The sequence below is a fragment of the Dipodomys spectabilis genome, unplaced genomic scaffold, assembly GCF_019054845.1.
Source record: "Dipodomys spectabilis isolate Male_0828 unplaced genomic scaffold, ASM1905484v1 ptg000147l, whole genome shotgun sequence".
Classification (NCBI taxonomy): Eukaryota; Metazoa; Chordata; class Mammalia; order Rodentia; family Heteromyidae; genus Dipodomys; species Dipodomys spectabilis.
The window spans coordinates 17,590,197-17,615,265 of NW_024870824.1; the positions used below are offsets into that span (position 1 = coordinate 17,590,197).

The 25,069-nt window shown below is 44.8% G+C and overlaps 1 protein-coding gene across 3 annotated transcripts; it reads left to right on the forward strand.

Annotated features, from left to right (window-relative positions):
• The first annotated feature begins 792 nt into the window (after positions 1–792).
• Positions 793–25,069, forward strand: Smim3 (small integral membrane protein 3). Of its 3 annotated transcripts, none has more exons than XM_042692087.1 (2): positions 793–814; positions 23,793–25,069. In XM_042692087.1, exon 2 carries the CDS (start codon positions 23,804–23,806, stop codon positions 23,984–23,986), a length of 183 nt encoding a protein of 60 aa, XP_042548021.1. In that variant the 5' UTR covers positions 793–814; positions 23,793–23,803; the 3' UTR covers positions 23,987–25,069. The 3 variants fall into 3 exon arrangements, with proteins under 3 accessions (XP_042548021.1, XP_042548019.1, XP_042548020.1); XM_042692085.1 differs by lacking the exon at positions 793–814 and adding an exon at positions 881–1,055; XM_042692086.1 differs by lacking the exon at positions 793–814 and adding an exon at positions 22,694–22,718.

Below are 25,069 nucleotides of genomic sequence, written 5' to 3' on the forward strand. Positions count from 1 at the left end.
GGATGAGTAACCTCTCAGGCTGCATTCTAATGGACTGTGGATCTCCCTGGATATCCAGGTTACACAAAATGCACAGGATGCTTAGAGGCTTGTTATGGCAAACCAGCAACCAGCTCGCCCAAATCTTCCTCAGTCAGTCCTCATGAGTGGGCTGGGAGGAGGCCTCTGTTATCCTCCCATTACAGGGAAAAAGCAAGAGGCATTGACAGCAAGAACCCCAAATTCTGGCTCCTTCATCCAAACCCACTAGCTAGGCCTTTTTTTTTTTTTTTGGTTGTGGGGCTTGAACTCTGGGCTTGGGCGCTATCCCTCAGCTCTTCAGCTCAAGGCGAGCACTCTACCAATTGAGCTACAGCACCACTTCCGGTTTTCAGGTGGTCAATTGGAGGTAAGAGTCTCATGGACTTTCCTGCCCGGGTTGGCTTTGAACTGCGATCCTCAGATCTCAGCCTCCTGATTAGCTAGGATTACAGGCATGAGCCACCCGTGCCCAGCCATTTTTTTAAAAAATGTCTAGACTATATTTGGAAATGATCTTGGAGGACACATAGTCGGCCCACCCTCTGGTTTACAACCCAGCTAGTAGATTGCCAAGAGACGACGGCCAGTGCACTCCAGCCTCCTTTAGTCCCTTACAGTTCCTCGCTCCCAGCAGCAGGAGCTGGGGCGGAACAGGACCGGTTGTGTTCTGGGGCCGAGGGTACAGACTTCCCGGGGGAAGGCAGTTCCACCCGGGCCGGGGGCTCGGCTTCCCGGGGGCGGTCCCGTCTCCAGCGCTCGCGCGCTCCGGAGCCTCCCGGGCGCGGCGCACGGGGTAAGAGCCACACTTCTGCGTCCGGACGCGCACTCGGGCTGCACCGGGCTGGGAGGGGCTCGAACGGCCGGGGAGGCTCTGAGCGCCGCCTGCGGCTGAGGTTTCGAGGCTGGCTGTTGCTTCCGGCCGCCGGATCGCGAGCGGTCGTGGGTCCGCGGAGAAGCGCCGAGCGGCCGCGGACTCGCTGTGATCTCGACTGCGGCGGGGGCGCGAGCTGCCCAGGCCGCGCCGCGACCCGTAGGTGAGTTGTTTGTGGGGGCTCCCGCTGGGCAGGGGTCCTCGGCCCGCGCCCTCCGCGGCGTTCCCACCCCAGGTCCCTGGATTGCAGCTCTCCTCCGAGCCCTCGCGCCCTTCCCCGCCGCTCTCCCTTCCCCGCGCCTCCGGGCTCCCGCCGCCCTCTGCACACGAGCTGAGCTCGGATGGGAGAGCCCCAGCGCGGAGCTCGGGGTTCCCTGCGCCCGACTCCTCGTGGCCACGGCGCCGACAGTGTCAGCCCGGGTGGACGGCGCTCGTCTCGGGCACTGGCGGCCCCGGGCCCCAGCCTGCCCCAGCTGCTTCCCCGGCGCCTCCACACCCGCTTCTCCGTCTGTGAAACCTTCTGTGCAGACGGAAAGCCAACGAGCAAGGGCGTGGGGTGCCGGGGCCGAGGCCTGCTCCGCCTGGGTCCGCGCTCCTCTCCCTGAGCTCGCAGATTGCGTTTCGAATCGCTTCCTCCAAGGGTCCTTGCCTCCCTGACCTTCTCAGGGCGGCGTAGGGCGGGCGAGTGGAAGGCGGTCTGTGCTTGCTCAGTGAGAGAGGAGGAGAAGAGAGGCGCGGGCTGCGGACCGGCGGCTGTCGGGGTCGTTACTCTGGGCGGCTCCGCCGGGCTCCGGCTCTCGGCTCCGCTCGTTCCTCGCTGGCTAGCGGACTGCGGGTCCCAGGGCGATGGCTGCCCTGGTCGGCCCTCTGCCCAGTGGGTGCCGGCTTCTGGGAGCCGGCGCTGCGGTGGAAGCTGCGGGTTCTAGCCGTCCAGACCTCCGCTTGGACCTGCGCTCCGGCCGGCTAGGAAAAAAAAGCAAAACAACAACAACAACAACAAACCTGCCCAGAAGTGTTTCTCCGGTCCCATCGGAGCCCGGGCATGTGCAACTGTCTGTCGCAGCGCAGTGAGTCGCACGGCCTCAAATCTTCACATTGACCAACCAGGACCCCCTCAGGGCTCCATTGCACCACAGGTTTGGGGGTGCTCTCCGACTTTCCGTAGCCAGAAAGACCCCCTCCCCCCCTCCGCCCCGTGGAGCTGTCTGTGATGAGATGTCAAAGACACAAAATGTATTCGAGACCCTGGGGGCTGTGGTTGGGCCAGGTACTGGCTGAAGGGGTGACAGAGGATATTTTGTTAACACAGACGTTTCCCCAGCTTAATTCTGATTCTCCTCTTAAAAATGTATTTTTCCCATCTGTGTATTAAACATATAAATAAAGGGAATATCCCCAGGGAAAAGGGATCTGTCTTTATAAAGGCAGATGCAGCAACCCCTCTCCCCACCCAACCCAACCCCCCCAGTTTATAGGAGTAAATGCTGACATTATCACAGACCACTGCACCCTGCAGCGCCCCACCCTGGCGGACCCAGCCTGACATTAATCAAGTGCTTACTATTTAGCAAGATCTAATTCTCATCATTTTACATGTATTTATTATTTAGCCTCTTCCATATCCTATTAGATATGGAAGATATCCTGAGCTCCAGAGAGTTGCTCACCCAGGAAGTAATTGGCAGATTCCAAGCAGTCTGCCTCCAGGGTCTATCCCTTTAGTTGCTTTAGAATTCTGGAGAACCAGGCTTCCCATCTTCCCTTACTTGGGGGAAGTTAAGTCAGAATTTGATCGTCTATGTATTAGTGGATCATTATCTCACTTGGGTGGCAAAGGTAAACCTCAAGTGAAAACAGAGCACTAAAGGCTAAACTTTGGATAGAATAAAGAGGAACAGGCTAGAATTAGAATTGTCAGTAAAGCCTCAAGTCAAATTCAAACTGTGCACTTCAAATTAATGAACTGAACTCTGATTGGCTGGTTGAGTGTCAGCAAGTGGATGACTTGTTGGTGACTACTTTGGATCTGGAGAATGAAATGGGGGAGGAAGAAGAGACAAAAAACCAAATTGTTGGTCCCAAATTAGTTGCAATTAATAATGACAGATATCTCATATACGGGTTACTGCCCCTAATCTCTGCTTCAGGTAGCTAGCTATCACTAATCCACAGGGCCCCTGAATCCTTAACTCAGTGCTCTGGGAAGCCTCTACCAATTGATTCTGTGGCTTTCTTCCTCCTTTTCCAGACTTCCTGTTTCATTCCTCTGGGGTTTGGTCACTGAAGTAGCAAGTGGAAAACCAGGGAGTTTTCTGCTGTGTGTGTGTGTGTGTGTGTGTGTGTGTGTGTGTGTGTGTGTGTGTGTGTGTGTGTGTGTGTGTGTGTGTGTGTGTGTGTGTGTGTGTGTGTGTGTGTGTACCAGGGAGTTTTCTGCTGTGTGTGTGTGTGTGTGTGTGTGTGTGTACCAGGGAGTTTTCTGCTGTTTGTGTGTGTGTGTGTGTGTGTGTGTGTGTGTGTACCAGGGAGTTTTCTGCTGTGTGTGTGTGTGTGTGTGTACCAGGGAGTTTTCTGCTGTGTGTGTGTGTGTGGTGTGTGTGTGTGTGTGTGTGTGGTGTGTGTGTGTGTGTGAGTGTGGAACCTGGGGCTTGTATCAAAGCCTGAGCTTCTTGTTTGGCTCAATGCTAGTTCTCTATCACAAGCTACGGCTTTACTTCTGGATTTTTTGTTGTTGTTGTTGTTGTGTTGTTGTTGTTAGTCATGGAGTTTGAACTCTGGGCCTGAACCCTGCCCCTCAGCTCTTCAGGTCAAGGCAAGTGCTCTACCACTTGAGCCACAGCACCACTTCCAGTTTTCTGGTCATTTATTGGAGAGAAGAGTCTCACGGACTTTCCTGCCCTGGCTGGCTATGAACGATGATCCTCAGATCTCAGTCTTTTTAGTAGCTAGGATTACAGGCATGAACCACTGGCACCTGGTAACTGTTTAACTTTTTAAAGAGGACTTTTTTCTTTCATTTACGTTTTTCTGGTCTTTTATTTTAATGGTCTTCAACTTAAATCCATCTTAAGACTCAGGACAGAGCTATGGGGGAGGCAGATATCAAGAGAGTGGTCCACCTTCCACAGTGGGCCAGACACTTAGAAATCACCTTGTCTGTTCTTTGCAGTTGGTTGACAGCAAAGCTCCAGTCCAGTGGAGAAGAGTGATTTATTCAGGTTACATCACATATCCATCTTTGAATGCAGCTGTAACAACTTACTATGTCTAAGTTTAGGGGATATAGAAATTTTAAAAATTCAGTTCTAGGGCTGAGAAGTTGGCTCAGTGGTAGAGTGCTTGCCTTGCATGCATGAGGCCCTGGGTTCGATTCCTCAGCAGGACATAAGCAAAAAGAAAAAAGCCAGAAGTGGTGCTGTGGCTCAAGTGGTAGAATGCTAGCCTTAAGCTGAAGAGCTTGAAGGATGGTACTCAAGCCCAGAGTTCAGGCACCACGACCTTCCCCTTACCCCCGCCCCCCCCAAAAGAAATCAGTTCTAGTTTTGTAGTTCAGCAGAGTCCATTATGGGTCCTATATGACTAAAATCAAGGTGTCATCAAGCTATTATTTCTCTCCTTTTTTTTTCCTCCTGTCCTATCACTTGAGCCACAGAACCATTTCCAGCTTTTTTTTTTTCTTTAAAAGTGGAGATAAGCATATCATGGACTTTACTGTCCAGGCTGACTTTGAACTGTTATCCTCAGATCTCAGCCTCCTGTGTAGCTAGGATTATAGTATGAGCCATTGTGCCTGGCTTTTTCCTTCATTAAAAAAAATCTATCTATCTATCTGACTATCAATCTATCTATTTGACTATCTATCTAATCTTTAAGTAGTTGTACAAGGATGTTCCAATTCAACATGTCAGTTTATGAGTACAACGCCTCTTGATCGATGTCACCCCTTCTAATCTCTCCCTTCTCTTCCAACCCCATCTAGCCCCTCAATATAATTTAATGATATTCATTTTATTAAATTGTAATATCATTCAACAGAGTTACACCGTTAGAATCCTCTCTTGCATTCGTTTCTGGAAGTTCTTGGGGGAGAATTGATTTCCTGATTATCTGAGTTGTTGGTAGAATTCATTTCCTATCATTGCTGACTCAAGGTTGCCAAATTCTTGTGGGTGGTAGAGGAAGAGTCTGCCTGCCTTTGGCAGCTGCTGTGTTTCTTGGCTTTCAATGACCTTTCTTCATCTTCTCATGTCTCTGCCCTCTGAGTCATGCTTCCTTTTCATATTTGAGGTTCTGGGGCCCTGGGTATGGATATCTTTGAGATGGCCATTATGGCTATGTATGACCTGCCATGCATCCTGTTGAGGGTCACACAGTGAGTGGTTATCCCCTCCCCCCTAATGTAACCCCTCACATGGAATCTTCTTCGGCCATCCACCCAGCACATAGCAGCACTTAGTCACTGGCAAATGACAATGATGGATAGTAGTGGCTTAAACAGAAGGCTGTGGATTTGGCCTGGGTTTTTGGATTCTCTTTTTCTGCTCATTTTCTGTTGAGTTTTGAGACTCTGTGATTGGCTGGTCAGATGAAGTCTATGTGCGGTCTTAGAAAGCTCTGGCTGCCTTTCTGAACTCTGAAATAAATATCCTGGTGTTTTTCCATTTTTCCTGCCACAGAGGAGAAGATAGAATCTCAGGGAAGAGATCTTTAGGCATATTGAAGAAGAAGGGCCAGTGGGTGAAATGAGGACAGGATACTCAGACTCTTCAGGGACCTTGGGCCATCAGAGAAAGGCCTCTGATTTGATTCACATCACATAAGTGATAGTTTGTGTGTTCTATACATTCCTTCCTGTGGCCCATTTCTTTGGAAAAAGGTCCCTGGTGAAATAACTCTGGGCTAGGCTTATGAATGTTTTAGGCTGATAAGCAACAGAAGAAAGCCATTTCTCACAGTAAAGATGAGGCTAGGATGTCCTCATTAGACTTAGCATGGGAAACATACCTCCTCTTTTAGCAGCTTCTCTGTCCTGTTCTAAGAACAGAGAAAGAAGGAGTCATACCTTGTGTACCCCTCAATTTCTGCATATAGGAAGCCCATCAGCCCAAGGAAGTTAACAAGAAGGAATCCTCCAGAACCTGATTCTGAAGGGCCAGTCCTATGCTTCATATGTGTGAGCATGTACACATAGATAGACAGATATATGTGTGTATGTATATATACTTGCATATATTGTTAACTAAGAAAGAAAGAGGCTGAAATAGGCTCTGAAACAGCCAAAATAGGCTGAAATCTGAGGATGTAATTTTATATCCTCAATTAGGGTGGTGACTTTAGGATTTAATGAAGATGTCTTATACAACTCAGAATCCTAGAACTCTTGCCAACTGAGTTCCATGAGTTGAGCTCACATCTGAAGTAATCAGTCATCTCATATTCATTTTTCCATTGGTCTGACTTCTGTTGTAATTTAAGTGCCAGGCACTGTGATAGGTGTTCAGGATACAGCAGCAAACCAAATCCAGCCTGATGCTCCTGCATGCTTGCATATGTGGGATCACAAGAACAAGTCTTTAGCCTGTTTGCAATAAACACCAACAGAGCCAGGTGCTGTTGGCTCACATGTAATCTAGCTATTCAGGAGGTTGAGATCTGAGGATCACAGTTAAAGCCTGCCTGGGCAGGAAAGTCCATCAGACTCTTATTTTCAATTAACCATCAAAAAGCTCTACTACTTGAGCTATGGCTCAAGTAGTAGAGTCCTACACAGCCCACGGACTGTGTTCAGGCCTTAAGTTAAGCCCAAGCACTGGAGCGTGCATGTGCGCATGTGCGCACGTGCATACACACACACACACACACACACACACACACATCCAATAAAAACAAATGAGTGAAAGATTGATTTTAGATGTGAAAAGTGTAAACAGAAGATAAGAGGCAATGATGGCTGGTGGATGTCAGTGGTAGTTTTAACACAGGGATCTGGAAAACCTTCTAAATGGAAATATTTCAGTTGAGATAGTAAACATGGAGACATGGACAAAGGCATATTCCAAATGTTGTTAGCATTCTAAGAAGTAGGATCAGCAGGCTCAAAGGTCTTCAGGTATGACCAGGCCTTAGGACACAGATCATTAGGCAACTGGATTGAAGATGGGCAGTGGGACTGCCCTCTTCCATCTGTCATAAGTATTCTATTCTTTCCTGTCATTGTCAGCAACTCTTCCTGGGATGGAGGTGGACATTGTTGGCAAACCCTCAATTGAGGCCTATGTCCTGAGAACCATTAGCCTCATGGTTCACTTCCTGTGAGAGCTTGAACAGTCAAAAATCTTCAGACACCTCAGTATGACAGCTGCTTCCAGCTGTCTCTTCTCTGCCTCTCTGGTGGGAAGAAAACAGCAGCAGCAATATCTGCTCAGAGTTCTAGCAATGCTGGACTGGGGCCACACCTGCAGGATGCCACCTGCCTCTGTCTGCCTTTTCTTCTTTGGGATAATTAGGTTTGCCTGCCAGCAGGAAGTCATTTCTTTTATTGTCTTTTTCCTTAGTAAGGCTCCTTGGTGGTAAAACTAGTTGGGTAAGCATTATTGGCAGTCTCTCAAACAATAACTGTTAGGTACAGTTCCGATGTGGAGGTTGTGCTATTGCTGGTAGAAGGGCAAATTCCAAGACAGACCATCAAAGGCTATTTGCTCATGGAATTTATTGCTGTGGTTTTCTATGTTGGATTCAGATCAGTTTTAGAGCAGTTGTAGAACCTTAATTCATGGTAGGGCCTCCAGACATGTTAATCTCCTCTGTTTCTGTCTCTGTCTCTGCCCTCCCCCCTCTCCCCCCCATCTTACTTTGTGGCACTGAAGACTGAACTCAGGGCCTCCTCCTGTTTGTTAAGTAAGGGCTCTGCTACTTGAGCCACACCCTGAGTCCTTATGGACTGATCTTGAACAGGGTGATCCTTCTATCTCTACCTCCCAAGTAGGTATGTGTTATTGTAAACTCTTCCCCCCCCCCCCCCCCCCATCCTAGGGCTTGAACTCAGGGCCTGGGCATTGTCCTTGAGCTTCTTTTACTCAAGGCTAGCACTCTACCACTTGAACCATAGTGCCACTTCCAGCTTTTTCTGTTTATGTGGTACTGAGGAATTGAACCCAGGGCTTTATTGCATGTTAGGCAGGCACTTTACCACTAAGCCACATTCCTGGCTTCTGTAAAATCTTTTGTATGATTTCCCCCCTCACCCATTCCTCCCTCTATTGTTCACTAGCATGGTTCGGTTTAATTTTATAGAGGCCTTGTTGTGTACTAGGCATTATCCTAAATATTTGTGGTAGTCAGCTTTCTGTTATAATAACAAATACCCAAGATAATCAACTTATAAAGAATTAAGATTGATTTTGGCTCACAGTCTTTGGGTCTGTGTCAAGGCTCACATCATGGTGGAGATGTGTGGTAAAACAAAACTGTGCGCCTCACAGCAAGTGGGAAGCAAAGAAAGGAAGAGGAAGGGGCTGGATCTCCTTCTGGGCCACACCCCCAATGAGCAGAGGGTCAGCACCAGACCACACCTCAGTCCTCTTCTTACTTTACCACGTGAGTCTTTGGGGGACATTTCAAATCTAAACTACAGTGGTGTATCATGTCGGTCTCCCTAGCATCCCAGGGAAGTTGTGAATGTTAGTTATTATTGTTCCCATTTTCAAATTAGGCAACCGAAGCTCCAAGTGGTGAAGCTTCTTATCAGGCTGCCGGGCTACATAGTGTCTGGTTCCTCCTAGGCTTTGTTGATGATGTCTGCTTCTGCCCGAATCTTCTTTCCTCCTTTTGAATTCCTGCTGTTCTTTCAAGCCCATATAAAAGGCCTTCCTTTTTGTAAGTGTTTCTGTTATGCATAGGCACAGCAAAGCAATGAGGCTGACTATCCTTTTGATCATCTGTTAATGCTCTGGGTCTCACTTTATCTTCTCAGTGGAATGCTGTGGTGTGGTTGAGGTTTAGGGATGCTTGCATAATTTGACCAATGCCTCACCTCTAATAAGAGTGGAAGGCAGGATTCAAATCCAGATCCTGGACTCTACAGTCTATGTTCTCTTCACTCTTGACTCATTTCCAGAAGTGAGTGGTTATACCATCAGTGTGGCGTGTATCTGCTTTACGTATTCTAAGTATTTTGCATTTCTCTGCAAGTAGTGATTATAATTGATGTCTTTTTAAATGTTTGCTGAACTTAATTGAATAATTCAAATTCTGTTTGCAATTACATTGAACAGTATGTTTGTGTGAAAAACATAAGTATAAAATATCTTTGATTGTTTATTTCTTTCAGTAGGGAATGAACTTAAGGGTAAAACTGTATTGATCTCTATCTCTACTTTTCTATCTCCATTATTAATTATAGTGCCATAAATGTTTATTGAATTACTAATGATACAAATTTTAGGTTTAAACTGAGGGAATAGGACAATTTAGTCACTGATGACATTGATTAACAAGTGAAAATTATAGCCACTCACTGGTGGCTCATACTTCTAATCCTAGCTGCTTCGGAAGATGAGATCTGAGGATCACTGTTCAAGTTAGCCCAGTCAGGCAAATTGGTGAGACTTCTATCTGGTTAATCAACAAAAGGCTGTAAGTATAATTTTTTCCATTGAGTTCAAACCCCAGTATTGGTGCATACCACACACACACACACACACACACACACAGACACACACACACACACACACACACACACACACAAATCATTAACATAGGTTAATTAGTTTTTCTTGTCTCTTTTGTATTGCTATGACAAAATCCATGAAGCTGGGTAGGTTGTAAGAAACATGATTATTTAGCTTATAGTTCTAGAGGTTTAAGAGTAAGACATTGGCATCTGCTTGGCTTCTGGTAAGGACCTATGTTGGAAGAGCAAGAGGGCAAGAGGAATGGTCTCTCTCATTGGGCATCACTGCCTCTTCCTGTTGTTACAGAGGAAAAAGCTAGCACATAGGCCTTTGGGGGACAAACCATATTCAACCCACAGCATCGCCTATCATCTTTGTTGATAAAGGAAAGACATGGTCCAAACATCAGATGCGAATAAACTAGCTGAAGGAGGGAAAGATCCTTGCTTGGGTTAGAGAGTCTCCGCAGCCAGGAATTTCTCATCATAATAAGAACACACATTTGCAGAGCATTCACTCTTTGGAACACTCTCGGGTGCTTTGTGTGATTTTCTGACATAGTTCTTGTCGTCGTCATGGGAGGCAGACATTAGGTTGCCATATTTGGTTTTGTTTTCAGCTGAGGAACTAAACGCAAGAGGAAGTTAAAGTCATTTATTCAAGGCTGCTTAGCCACAGTTACACACAAGCCCACTGACCCCAGAATGTGGGTTTTAGCACGATTTTGTAGTGTGCATGTAAAGGAAAGAATTGTTCCACATTCTTTCTTGTTTCTAAATATTCCCACCTCAGTTTTCATGGCCTTATCAGAGTCTAAGATCTTGATGATTTATGGGCTTAACAAAGCATGTTTCTTCAATATGGTTGAGCAGAGGGATGCTCAGTGCAGGCAGGCGATGCAGGTGTGGCTACGTGGGTAAGGTCCAGCTGGGCCAGAGTTGGGACCTAGGCACATTGTCTCTGCCATTCTTTTTCCAGTCCTTCAGTGTGTATGTGGAGTTTTCCCCTCTGCTTTCTTTTTCCTCTCTGTAAGCAGAGCTTTCCCCTCCCTCCCCTGCTTGTTGATTGTGGGACTTGAACTCAGATCTTGGGTGCTGTCCCTGAGCTTTTCTGTTCAAGACTTTTGCTAGCCAGGCACTGGTGGCTCACGCCTATAATGCTAGCTATTCAGGAGGCTGAGTTCTGAGTATCATGGTTCAAAGCCAGCCTGGACAAGAAAGTCTGTGAGACTCTTATCTCCAATAAACCACTCAGAAAACTGGAAGTGGCACAGTGGCTCAAGTGGTAGAGGGCTCGTCTTGAGCTGAAGAGCTGAGGGACAGCATTCAGGCCCAGAGTTCCAGCCCCATGACCAACAAAAAAAAAAGTCTAGTGCTCTAACACTTTGAGCCAGCTCCACTTCCAGTTTTCTGGTGGTTAAATGGAAATTAAGTCTCATGGACTTTCCTGCCTGGGTTGGCTTCAAATCTTGATCCTTAGCCTCCTGAGTAGCTAGGATTACAGGTGTGAGTTACCAGTGTCCAGCTAAGTAGAGCTTTACTGTATCTTCCTGTCTTCTTGGATGTTCTTAAACCATAGGAAGGAATCAATAACTTATGAAGTTCACCCATTATCTTCTTTAGTAGGTTTAGTTGCTTTAGTTCATCCCTTTGGCTTAACCTGAAGGTTAGTCTACCCACAACTATGATTTTGATGGACTTGAGAAAAACTTTTTGTGTGTATGTTTATGTATATGTGTTTGATCTTGGAAAACTTTCTGTCTCCTTTTCTGAAGTGGTTTAGGGCTCTGTGCTTCAAAAAACCCACTTGCTTTTACATAACCAAAAAGTACAGCCAAGAAACCTGCCTGGAGCCAGGTGCCTCTTGCTCCTTTCAGTGATCCTAGCTACTCAGCAGGTTAAGATCTGAGGATTGTGGCTTAAGGCCAGATTGTGAAGGAAAGTCCATAAAAGTCTTATGTCCAGTTAGCCAGCAAAAAGCCAGAAGTAGAACTGTGGTTCAAGTAGTAAGATGCTAGCCTTGATTTAAAAAAAGTCAAGCAAGAGCACGAGATGATAAGTTCAAACCCCAGTATCAGCATGCATGTGTATGTGTGTGTGCATACACTTAGAAGAAAAAAGAAAAAGAAAAAAAAGAAACATACTTGGCTTTCATTATTGTTAGTTTATTCTAACACCAGCTTCTTCAGCCAGCTCTCCATTTTAGTCCCCTAAGCTCCAATTGCAAATAAAATGGGTAAGTAGTTCATAACAGCATTGGAGGTTAGTTAGTAGGCTGAGTTCTCACAATCCTGCCATACACTTACTTTGTAACTGTGGGCAAATCGTTTCCTTTGTTGGCCACCTTCTCTTCCATGTATTAGATGGGTGATAGTTTACATGGTTTAAACTAGAAGTGTCTAAATTCAATGCAGAGTTTTAGAACACCATCTGTTTTATCCTTAGAGAACAATTTCAGTAGGGTACAGTATTATTGTATAAAGTTTTCTACAATGTATAACAAATTATAACATATTATCTTAGCACGTCAGTAGGTCAGGGGCCAAACATGCCTGTTTTTGTTTGTTTGTTTGTTTTTGGTCAGTCAGGGGGCCTGAACTCTAGGCCTGGGCGCTGTCCCTCAGTTCTTCAGCTCAAGGCTAGCGCTCTACCACTTGAGCCATATCACCACTTCTGGCTTTTTCTGCTTACATTGTGCTGAGGAATTGAATCCAGGGCCTCATGCATGCAAGGCAAGCACTCTACCACTGAACCACCTTCCCAGCCCCACCAAACATGTCTTACAGGTCCTCTACTCAGAGCAGATGTGGTGATCACAGAGCTTTCTCATCTGGAAAATTAACTAGAGAAGAATCTGCCTCTGAGTTCATCCAGAGTGCTGGCAGAACTGTTTCCTTGCAGACATGGAATCCTGGTGCTTTACTTCTTCAGGGCCAGCCAGAGGTTGACCACAGAGAACTTCCGAGCCTTCTTTCAAAGGACTTTCAACTGATTGTCAGACCTACCCTACTTTACTTACAATGGGAGTGAACAACTTTCAAAGCTTACTTTTCTTCTTCTTCATTAGCTCTATTTGCATCTGGGACATAAGCTAAAGGGATGCAGTACAGAGGGGAAAATTGCATCTTTCACTTAATCTGATGAAACCTTAGGTCATACCTGCAAAATATTTTCACCTTTATTGTATTATGTAACTTGGACCATACTAGGATGTGATCACACTAGTTTGTGGATGTCATCTTAGAATTTCTACATGCCACACTTGCTTTCTATGTAAATTCCTATTTATAGTTGTACCTTATACATGCTAGAACCAGCTCCCTGAGTCCTCTGACTCAGCTTCCCAAATATTGGGATTACAGAGGTGTGTCAGCTCTCTATTTTGGCCTCATTCTCCTTACTTCTGGTGTGCTAATTACAGTATATTATATTTGGCCACTCTATGTTCCTTATCTAGATTTCAGTATTTTCTGTCCTGTTTTTCTCTGTTTCATTCTAAGGTTTTTCTCCCCCTTGTCTCTGCCCCCAATATCTCAAATTGAACTCAGGCCTTCTGTTCTTGCTCAGCTTGCTTGCCTCATGACTGGTGCTCTGGTCAGAGCCATGCTTCTAGTCCAGGTTTTTGCTGCTTAATTGGAGATGGACTTACAGACTTTTCTGCCCAGGATGGCTTCAAAACAGTGTTCCTCCGATCTCACCTTCTTGAGAAGCTAGGATTACAGGCAGGAACTACTGGTATCCAGGTCCTGTGTATTTTTCTTGATCTGCCTTCAACTCACTAATACTTTCTTCACCTTATGTCTAGTTTGCTGCTAAGTTAATCTATTGAATTTAAAAATTTATTTTTTTGTACCAGACAGGAGTTAAACTCAGTATTTGGTCTCTCATTGTTTTGTTAGATCTTAGTGCTTTAAAGCAGATTTTTTTTGGGGGGGGGGTACTGGAGCTTAACTCAGAGCCTTGTATTCACTGATCAGTTGCTCATAAGCTGCTTGCTTAACAGCACTTAGGTCACTTCACTCAAGCATTCGTTGTTTTTTGAGATAGGGTCTCACTTATGCCCAGGGCAGTGTGGACTGCAAACCTCCTATTTGTGACTCCTCTCCTGGGTGCCAGGCTCACCACCAGTTCCCCACAGCTGTGGTGACAGAAGGTTACCACTATGCCAGTTAAGATGAAATATTATTATTATTATTTGCCCTGCTTGGTTTTGAGTCACTAATCTCTGCCTCCCAAGTAGCTAGGATTACAGGTGTTTGCCACTACCACCAGCTTCAAGCCAATGATAGTTTGCCAAAGCCAGAATAGAAAGTCCTGATCTTTGTAGGTTACATTTCTTTTCTTAATTCTCTGTATCTGGGAAGGCCTTTGACCAAACCCAGTAAGAATCTGACCTGACTAGAGGAGGTGTGCTATATTCTATGCTTATCTATGTAGGTTTTTGTGCATTCTGGAGGTAGCTAGTGAATAATGATGTCTGCAGGATCAGGAGTCTTGTGTTTGAATGCTATTAACTTAGCTTTATTATCTCTGGCTGGTTAATTTCCCCTAACTTTAGTTTTCATAGCAGAAAAATATATTCCATCAGGATTTTGTGAAGGTCTAATAATTAGGTGTATGGGGCAAGGCTACATACAATTTTGTTAAATAAATACAATAATGAAAATTTGTTGAACTATATATATATATATATATGTATATATATATGCAAAGTTAGACACAATTTCTGAACATGTTGCTTTGTATGATGCTGTGTTTGAGGTAACCAGACATAATGAATAAGACATAATTATCTTAAGGAGCATCTGTCTTATAGCAAGGATTTGAAAAATGGAGAAATGGATGAATATTCTGGGTGGAATTACTTGCTCTCTAGTCCTCAATCAAAATAAAAACAGTATTGTCAAAGAACAAAAAACTCCCTGTTGGGAATGGTAACTGGATAGCATAAGGTAGTTGCCTGGAAATCAGTTATGCTAAAGCCTTAATTACAAGGTTTATATTCTCTCCCTTTCCACTCAGTCATGTTGTATCAGGGCTTGAACTCAGGGCTTTGCACTTGTTTGCTCATAGCTGGTACTCTACTACTTGAACCTTGCCTCTACTACTTTAACCTTGGTAGTTAATTGGAGATGGACTTTTCTGACTGGATTGGCTTTGAACTGTGATTCTCCAGGTCTTAGCCTCTGAAGTAGCTGGGGTTATATGCATGAGCTACTAGTGCTCAGCTAGCTTTCTCTGTTTCCTCTCCTTTCCTTTCCTCTCTCCTCCCCTTCCCCTCTCTTCCCCTTCCCTCCCCCTCCCCTCACTTGTCCTTTCCTTCTTTCTTCTTTTTTTTTTTTTTTTTTTGGGTCCGGTGGGTCGTGGGGCCTGAACTCTGGGCCTGGGCACTGCCCCTCAGCTCTTCAGCTCAAGGCGAGCACTCTACCACTTGAGCCACAGCGCCACTTCCAGTTTTTTTCTTTTTGCTTACGTGGAGCTGAGGAATCGAACTCAGGGCCTCAGGCATGCAAGGCAAGCGCTCTACCACTGAGCCACCTTCCCAGCCCCTTCTTTCTTCTTTTTGTCAGTCCTGGGGCTGGAACTCTGCACCTGGTGCTGTCCCTGGCTTTTTCAGAGTAGTTTATTAGAGATAAGAGTCTCAGGGACTTTACTTCCTGGGCTGGCTTTGGATTGTGATTCTCAGATCTCAACCTCGTTTGTAGCTAGGATTACAGGCATGAGCCACTGTATTCTAACTTTCCTAATAGCTAGAAAATTTTCTATATGATAATATTGGCTGGAATGTTACCATTATTATTTCTATCAAAGAACTTAGCTTCTTAAAAAATAGACCAGAGGGCTGGGAAGGTGGCTCAGTGGTAGAGCGCTTGCCTTGCATGCCTGAGGCTCTGGGTTTGATTCTTCAGCACCACATAAGCAAAAAAGAAAAAGCCGGAAGTGGCGCTGTGACTCAAGTAGTAGAGCACTAGCCTTGAGCTGAAGAGCTGAGGGACAGTGCCCAGGCCCAGAGTTCAGGCCTCACGACCGGACCCCCCCAAAAAAAATAGACCAGAATTAAAACTTAGTTTCTCCTAATCATCTAGTAGGGCCATCCCCTTTCCTGCTTGAAGCAGATCAAATGACAGAGGATAGATTTCTCATTTTTACGAAAGTAGTTTTCATCTTCCTCTTTAGGAGAGATGACTTTTAAAAAACAGTATCTCATTCAGTCTTGTCAGTGAATTACTGAGTTTCCCATTACATTGGCAAAATTATTTAAGTTCTCTGGATCTAGCAAAAGAGATTCAGTGGGCTGGTGTGTAGAGCCCTCAGTTGGGTAGGATGGGGTAGTTTGTCCCAAAGTCTTCTCTGCTGTTGAGCTCAGGAAGGTGTTAATACTGTTTCTTATGCTAGCAGATATAGAATGTGCTCGAATTGATTGCTTACTATCTAGGCAAATAGCAGATAAGGTATGCCAGTTCAAAAGGACTGAGCTTAGTCCATTGCCATTTTGCTTCCTATGGTCAGAGAAATTCATATTCTTGTTTTTTTTAATTTAATTTAATTTTATTTGTGAACATACTGTACAGAGGGGTTACAATTACATGGGCAGGATAATGCGTACATTTCTTACCAAGCATTGCAGCCTCCTCCTTTGTTTACCCTTCACATCCCTTCCCAGCCTCCCCCCTCCCTCCCCATCCCAATCCTTCTCCTCCCTCCCCCCCAAATTCATATCAATGATAGGTTTAAATTTGTGATGTGAATAATTTGGGCTAAATTCCAACATGAACTGTTAGTCAGAAATAACATACAATTTATCTGTGAAGCAAATAGGAAAATTGATCTATAGTTATTAATTAAATGTGTCAAGATAGAAGCTTCTATACATTCATAGTTCATCCGGATGACAAGTGAAGTCAAACAGAAGTTATTGGCAGAAGCTTAGAGTCCTATTTTTTTTCTTTTCCCCCAAGCAGATTTTTCTAGCTTTCAATGACAGATGTTGAACATATATCACTTTAGAGACATTTTCTTTGCCAGTGTGTGGAATCTATTGCTTTAGGAGGAACTTCCCATTGAAGAACACATATTTGAAGACTGAAATGGAGGTCCTGCTGGCCCCTGGACCATGACTATGGCCACATCAGAGTCCTGGAAAGGGAGGTTTGAAGTGGCTGTGGGGAGTACCATGGTTTTCAGACTGTGCTCTGAGGAGCTTAGGAGTCCCAGAGAAGCAAACAGTTGTTTGGGGACCATCAAGTAAAAACAGATTGTACCAGATAGGTACACACATAAAAAATTAGAAATTTATCTTCTCAGATTTCTTTCAGTTAGAAAAAAATGACTTTAACTGCATATTATTGTGTAGTGTTTTTTTTTTTTTTTTTGAGAGGGGGCACTCCTGGGCCTTGAACTCTAGGCCTGGACTCTGTCCCTGAACTTTTGCTCAAGGCTAGCTCTCCACCACTTGAGCCATAGCCCCACTTCTGGCTTTTTCTGAGTAGTTTATTAGATATAAGAGTCTCATGGACTTTCCTGCCCAGGCTTCAAACTGAGATCTTCATTCCCTAGTCTCCTGAGTAGCTAGGGTTACAGGGGTGAACCAACAGTGCCTGGCTTATATTGTGTGACTTATGTGTTATGATTTAGTGTTGGTTTTGGTTAGAATTGCATACATGAAAAGGGCAAGTATTTAACTTCCTCCTCTTCCCCCTCTTCCCCCTCCTCCCCCTCCTCCTCCTCCTCCCCCTTTTCCTCCTCTTCCTCCCCCTTTTTCTTTTTTTGGTGTCAGTACTGGGGCTTGAACTTAGATCCTGGGAACTTTTTTTTTGCTCAAGGCTGGCACCCTACTACTTGAGCCAGAGCTCCACTTTTGGCTTTTTGTTGGTTAGTTGGAAATGAATCTCACAGACTTTTCTGCCCATGCTGGCTATGAAGCTCGATCCTCAGATCTGAGCTTCCTGAGTAGTTAGGATCACAGGTTTAAGCCAGGAGTGGCTCTCTAGTTTTCAGTCTCTAAGCATATTTACCCAGCCTCACTGAGCAGGTGGGAGGAATATAACTTTCCTCCCCCAGAGCAGCTCTGCTTTGATCTGTTGTAAACACAGTTTCATTTGCTCAAGAGTAATCCTGCAACAGTCTGGGATCCAAGTCACAACAAATTATTTATTCACCTATTTTGCTCTAACCACATGGTGGGAGAGGGTCACAGTCACGGTATATGTTTGTGATTAGGGGAGCAGGTAGGGTTGAAAGTAGACACTTCTTTAACACCATCTACGAAACAGCGGTGGCTGTATCTTCAATCTTTTGTGATTCATGATTGTGGGTGAGCCATGGAGCCGGTGTTCCTGTAAATGACAGGTTTTACTCATGAAAGTCAGTCTGGGAGATTAAACATTCCTGGCATCTGGAGTTGCAGAGATGTTTGATGTTAATAGGTTTACTGGAAGGGCTTTGGTGGGGTTCCTCTGGCCTAACACAGGCTGGCTGTTGATGTCATCAGCAGACCACACTGGCTTTCTCTGCCCCTGTGCCCGTAACTCTTCATCTCTGATTCAGGCTTCTGTCTCTCAAACCTTGGAGAAAATGACTTCATCACTGTGGCTGCCTGGAGGCCTGTCTGTGCCTCTCCCTTCTCTGTAGGCCCCACCTCCATAATCCTGTGGCTTGCAGGAGCCTGGCCAGAGGCTTTTCCTGTATCTTGGACTTGCCCAGTCTGAACAGCTTGGCTACTTAGGAATCAATTTCCAAACCTTAAAGCTAGGAATAGCCTGAGAGAAAAGCTGGGAGTTGGTGGTTCAGGCCTGTAACCCTCTCTACTCAAGAGGCCCAAGATCTGAGGATCGAGGTTTGAATCCCTGAGTTGAAGCCCTAGAACTAGCACTCACACATTAAAATAGAGCCCAAGAGACCTTAGAGACCTCTAGGGACAATCTAGGGACTCCCAAACCTGGCATGCTTCATAGGTGATAGAAAACATGCATCTCTCCATTCTTTCTTGAATCTTATTCCATAAACTTGGATTGTCCTAAGATGGTATATATTTGACATGGAGTGTGGCACTTGGTGACCATGATCAAGTCTCATTCCCTAATTTAATTTAAAATTTATATATGTCTTTACTCTTTTCTTTCTTTCTTTCTTTTTTTTTTTTTTGTCTGTTTTGGGGCTTGAACTCTGGGCCTGGGCGCGGTCCCTCAGCTTTTTAGCTCAAGGCTAGTGCTATACCACTTGAGCCACAGCACCACTTCCGGTTTTCTGAGCAGTTAATTGGAGATAAGAGTCTGTAGTTACAGACTTTCCTGCCCAGGCTGGCTTTGAACCGAGCTCCTCAGATCTCAGCTTCCTGAATAGCTAGGATTATAGGTGTGAGCCACGGGTACCTGGCCTTTACTCTTTTACAGAGAATTATGAAGAAAACAGATTCCAACTCCTGTTCTTCCCTCAACCCAGTTGGAGTAAAACATTTGGAATATGTTTAGAAAATTGAAATATTCTTAGACTTTGCCAGAGAACCATGCAGACATCCAGGTACAGAGAACAAAGGAAGGTTTATTGCCGGGAAAGGGGGCTGACAAGATTCCTTCTCACAAGGGAGAAGTGAGAAGTAGCACCAGCTATTGTGTGAGGTGACCTATATAACCTAGGAGGCTTAGAAGGAGCTAGAGAAGGCTAGAGGTGGAGACCCCGGTGTGGACGTGCGGGTCAGGGGCTTCATCATGGTGGACTAGGATTTATGGCTACTGTCCAAATAGTAGATAAGGGTGCTGCAGCTGCCCAGACTTGAAGGTCACTCTAAGGGGCTCCTGTTGCTTTATATGGTGGTAGCTGCCCCAGAGAAGTGCCATCCCAAGGGAAAGGGGGGATTGGAAGTTGATTATTTACTGCCTTTACTACATGGGCCTAGTGTTGCCAAGGAAGGGAGCGTGTTAAGCTGTGGAGAGGGGAAGGAGTGGACTAAGCTATGGGAAAGGAGCTCATTTTACTAACAAAAATACACATGGTATAAAAACCAATGGAAAGGGGCTGGGAAGGTGGCTTAGTGGTAGAGTGCTTGTCTTGCATGCATGAGGCCTTGGGTTTGATTCCTCAGCACCACATAAGCAGAAAAAGCTGGAAGTGGTTCTGTGGCTTAGGTGGAGAGTGTTAGCCTTGAGCTGAAGAGCTGAGGGATAGCGCCCAGGCCCCAAGTTCACGACCAGCAAAAAAACCCAAATCAAACCAAAAAAAAAAAGGAAAATAAGTCTCTTGTCTCCTTTGTTCACTTCCCCAAAAGTTAACTACATTTAACCTTTTTTAGGATTATACTAAGAAATACATTTTTGTGGTTATGTTGTTTTCTATCTATAAAATCTTAACAAAGGAATTGTCCTGTGTCTACTAACTTTCTTGTATCTTGTTTATTTTTGTGCACTTAACATACTTTGGAGCTCACCATTGTCAGATTCCTTTCTAAATAATTATTCAATATGTATTTTTTGCTTCAAACAGTATTTCCTGTTAGCTTAGAATAGTTGTACAGAGGGGAATTTCATACTGTGTAAGTTCCATTTCCACATATGTTTATAATATATACCAATCTATCTCTCCCCTCTGTCATTTTCCCTCCCTCCTTCCCAGATCTACTTCAGCAGGTTTTATTGTTCTGTTTTTGTCATTTCAAATAGTCTATTCCACTCATGTCATCCTCTTTAAAAATGTATTTAAAATTTCTTTATTCTTTTTTTCTTTTTGCTTCCTTAAATACTTATTTTTTGTTCCTTCTGTTTAACTGAAATAGTCAACCCTTTAACAAATGTCTGCATTTTCTTATTATACTAATAGTTTTGTTCTTTGCTTCTGTGTCTTTTAGATTTTTTTCACTTCTCTTTGTAAATGAGAAGCTGTGGAACTCACTTTTCTTTTCTTTTCTTTCTTTTTTTTTTTTTGGGTCCGGTCATGGGGCCTGAACTCTGGGCCTGGGCGCTGTCTCTCAGCTCTTCAGCTCAAGGCCAGCGCTCTATCACTTGAGCCACAGCGCCACTTCCGGGTTTTTTTCTTTTTGCTTATGTGGTGCTGAGGAATCGAACCCAGGGCCTCATGCATGCAAGACAAGTGCTCTGCCACTGAGCCATCTTCCCAGCCCCGTGGAATTCACTTTTCTGTGTGTGTCTGGCTTATTTCACTTGGCATGATGCCCTCCAGATTCATCTGTGTCATCTCAAATGGTGTCTTTTTTTTTTTTTTTGGCTAATCCTGGGGCTTGAACTCAGGGCCTGGATGCTGTCCCTAATCTTCTTTTGCTCAAAGCTAGCATTCCACCACTTGAGCCACAGCACCATTTTTGGCTTTTTCTGAGTAGTTTATTGGAAATAAGAGTCTCACCAGCTTTTCTGCCCCAGCTGGCTTTGAACTGTGATCCTCAGATCTCAGCCTCCTGGCCATAGGCACTGTCCCTGAGCTTCTTTTGCTCAAGGTTACTGCAGCTCCACTTCTGTGATTAATTGAAGAGTCTCACAGACATTTTTCTTCCTGGGTTGGCATAGAACCACAATTCTCAGATCTCTGCCTCCTGAGTAGTTAGGATTACAGGTAATGAGCCACTGGTGCGTAGCTTCATTTTCTTTCTTTTCTTTTTTTTTTTTTTGTCATTCATGGGGCTTGAACTCTGGGTCTGGGTGCTGTCCCTCAGCTCTTCAGCTCAAGGCTAGCACTCTACCACTTGAGCCACAGTGCCGCTTCTGGTTTTCTGGTGGTTAATTGGCAATAAGAGTATCACGGAGTTTCCTGCCTGGGCTGGTTTTGAACCATGATCCTCAGATCTCAGCCCCCTGGGTAGCTAGGATTACAGGCTTGAGCCACGGGTGCCTGTTTTTTTTTTTTTTTAATTTTAAATAAAATGAAGCCAAGCTGGGTGTCAGTGGCTCACACCTGTATTCCTAGCTACCCAAGAGGCTGAGATCTGAGGATCATAGTTCAAAACCAGCCCAGGCAGGAAAGTCCATGAGACACTTATCACAAATTAACCACCAGAAAACCAGAAGTGGTGCTGTGGCTCAAGTGATAGAGTGCTAGCCTTGAGCTGAAGAGCTGAGAGACAGCACCCAAGCCCAGAGTTCAAGCCCCATGAACGACAAAAAAAAAAACCAAGTTATTGTAAAGGTGTTATGTTACATAAGTCAGGTAAAGAATACATTTCTTTTTGGACAGTGTCAGCCCTTCCCTTGCTCTTTCCCGATTACAAAGGTCATTTTCTACATAGTGTATGTTAAACTTTTGATGGTTATTGTCATATTACAAGTACTGAGCAGAAATGGATGTCGAACAGGAGAAGATGGCATTGTCTAGTTTTATTTCAAAGTTTGAAAAGTTCCCCAATGCCCAACAGGTGACTGTATTCCACTTGGAAGCAACTGACTGAGAATGGAATAATACATTTTTAACAAATTTCTATAATTTTCAAGTGGCTCCTAAGTTTTTAAGGCAAAGATACTTACTAATTTCTTTGCGCCTACCTACTTAATACACCAACTGCTAGATATTTCTTCTGGCCTAGAAATAAAAAAAACTGGGCAGTTATAGTAGTCCCTCTCACAGGGTTGGTGCTTGATATAAAGGCTGAATAAGCTAGTAAATTATTAAGATGATTATTAATGATTATTTAATAATTATTATTTAGTTCACAAAACCTTGGTTTTGTTTAGGAACAACTGATTAATATCTGAGTTTTTTTTACCTGCAAGAACGAGACACCAAATGGACACTGGTTTAAGCAGAAACAATGGATTGCTGGCTCCTGTGTCTGGGATGTCTAGAGTTGTAGATAGCATCAAACTTGGCTGGGTCCAGGTGCCCTTGCAAGCACCAAGGCCTCAGCAGCCATTGTATCTTTAGAACTGACTCTTCACAGGTGAGCAAGGTTTCTCCATTCTCATCCTTCTAGATCCACATCCTTTCATACAGAAATTCCAGGGAAAAGAATCATCTTATCTGAGAATTTGTAAAAATACCGGAGAGGATTCTGGTTGACCAGCTTGGTCATTTGCCTACTATCCCCTGAATGTGACTATGGAGATTGTAATGGGTCCTGATTTGCTCCCTGCCAAATGCTCCAAGTAAACCATATGGAATGGATATGTTTTCTGTTCAGAAGAGAGGGAGAATAGGAGACAAAGCACAAGGCCAAGAACAGTAAGTTTCTCATTTTACAGATAAGGGAAGTAGATTGGTAAGATTAATAAGTATGGGACTCTGGAGTCATTCTCATCTGCGTTCGTATTCTTGGTCAAATTAACCATGTCTGTATCTCCCTTCCTTCCTTCCTTCCTTCCTTCCTTCCTTCCTTCCTTCCTTCCTTCCTTCCTTCCTTCCTTCCTTCCTTCCTTCCTTCCTTCCTTCCTTCCTTCCTCCCTCCCTCCCTCCCTCCCTCCTTCCCTTCCTCCCTTCCTTCCTTCCTCTCTCTTTTTTCTTTCCTTTTTTTTTTTCTCTTCTTTCTTGTCAGTCATGGGGCTTGAACTTTGGGCCTGGGTGCTCTCCCTGAGCTCTTTGGCTCAAGGTGAGTGCACTACCACTTGAGCCACAGCACCACTTCTGATTTTCTGATGGTTTATTGGAGAGAAGAGGTTCATGGACTTTCCTGCCTGGGCTGGCTTTGAACCGTGATCCTCAGATCTCAACCTCCTGAGTAGCTAGAATTACAGGCGTGAGGCACTGCCACCTGTTTCCATGTCTACATTTTAGGGGGGGCGGTCTGGTCAAGTGCCTGAACTCTGGGCCTGGGCGCTGTCCCTCAGCTCTTCAGCTCAAGGCTAGCGCTCTACCACTTGAGCCCCAGCGCCACTTCTGGCTTTTTTTTTTTTTTTCTTCTGTTTATGTGGTGCTGAGGAATTGAACCCAGGGCCTCATGCATGCAAGGCAAGTGCTCTACCACTGAGCCACCTTCCCAGCCCCCCATGTCTACATTTTAAACACTTGACTCCTCACCTGTAACATATACATAGATGAAGTAAAGGCCAGCAAAAAATGGACAGTTAGTATAGTTCCTCTCTCACATGCTTAGTGCTTGATATGAAGGCTGAATGGGTTAATGGATGTCAAGCATCCTTCATGGGCCAGGTAATAGGAGGTCCCAGTAAATGAAGCCGCCATCCTTACTCTTCATGGGACTTTAGGAGGAACCTCTGACTTCAGGAGGTTTGTGTTCTTCTAACTAGGGAGGCAGGATGAGGACGCACAATACTGATCTTCCCTTCCTGTTTGTTGCAGAGCCAGCCCACATGGATGCTATCACCCACTCCCCTGTGGGAGCCGGGCTTCCCAAACACATTCTGGATATCTGGGCCATTGTCCTCATCATCCTGGCCACCATTGTCATCATGACCTCCTTGCTGCTATGCCCGGCCACTGCGGTCATCGTCTATCGCATGCGGACTCACCCGGTCCTCAGTGGGGCTGTCTGAGCCCCTCCCGAGGGGATCCTTTGGGAAGGAGGACATGAGTCCCTTCCCCAGACCTGTTCCTGGTTCTCTAAGAATTGAGCAGGAAAGACTTCAGAGGTTGGACTTGTGCCTCAGTTTCGATTCGGTGGCTGGCTATATATGTGAACTTGGTTGACTGATGCCACTGTGAGCTCTGGATTCCTTATTTTCAGCTAGGGGTTGCAATGCCTCCCCTTCTTTCCTCATAGTGTTGAGAGAACCAAATGACCTGGTGGAGGTGAGAGCTGTGTATGAACAGCACAGCCATGACAGATGGGCCGATGTTAATGCCACGGGCTGAGAAGCGTTGAAGAACCAAAGAACTTACATGCTAGGGATGGGCTGAAGGGGGGTGAGGGAGATGTTGAGGGGAAGAACAGCCATTGCCAGTGTTCCTCAGGTCAGACTAAGCCAAGTGGCTCAATGTTATTCTCTTTGGAGTGTCACTCATTTTCTTTGGAGTGCCAACTCTATTTTCTCAGGTGGGCTAGTATAGCAGAACAGGCAGGAAAAGCAAAACTATCCAGGACCAGTCTCTGCCCCTGTGTACATGACAGAAGGGTTCTGCTGTTATCGCCAGTGCTAATAGAATCAAGGTAAATGGGCTTGTAGTTTCGTATTTCTGTTACCTTTGACAGTAAATCAATGTTGGAATATACAGGGTGACTGAATTTCCTGCCCAATTTTCAGGGACTCCAGCCCTACTCCTGTACTAGGGTTGCTGTATATCTCTGTCCCAGCTCCTGCTACATTACACTCCGTCTACTCCCTCCCACCGGCATTGCAGCCAATGCAAGGTACTTATATTTTAGGAGATATTCCAAGGATCTTTGGAACCAACTCAAAACAGAAATAGTTATTTTAGATGCTATGATTTATATTTATATAGAGATATTTCTGGACTACCCAAGTGTTTCAATGCACAAAACAGAAGCACCTTGAGATTTATTAAATTATCTAAGAAGATAGAACAGACATTGGGATGTTGTGTGAAAATGATGCTTTTACTTTTATCTTTATTTCGTTGATATACACAACCATTGTCCAATAAAATGGTAGAATGAG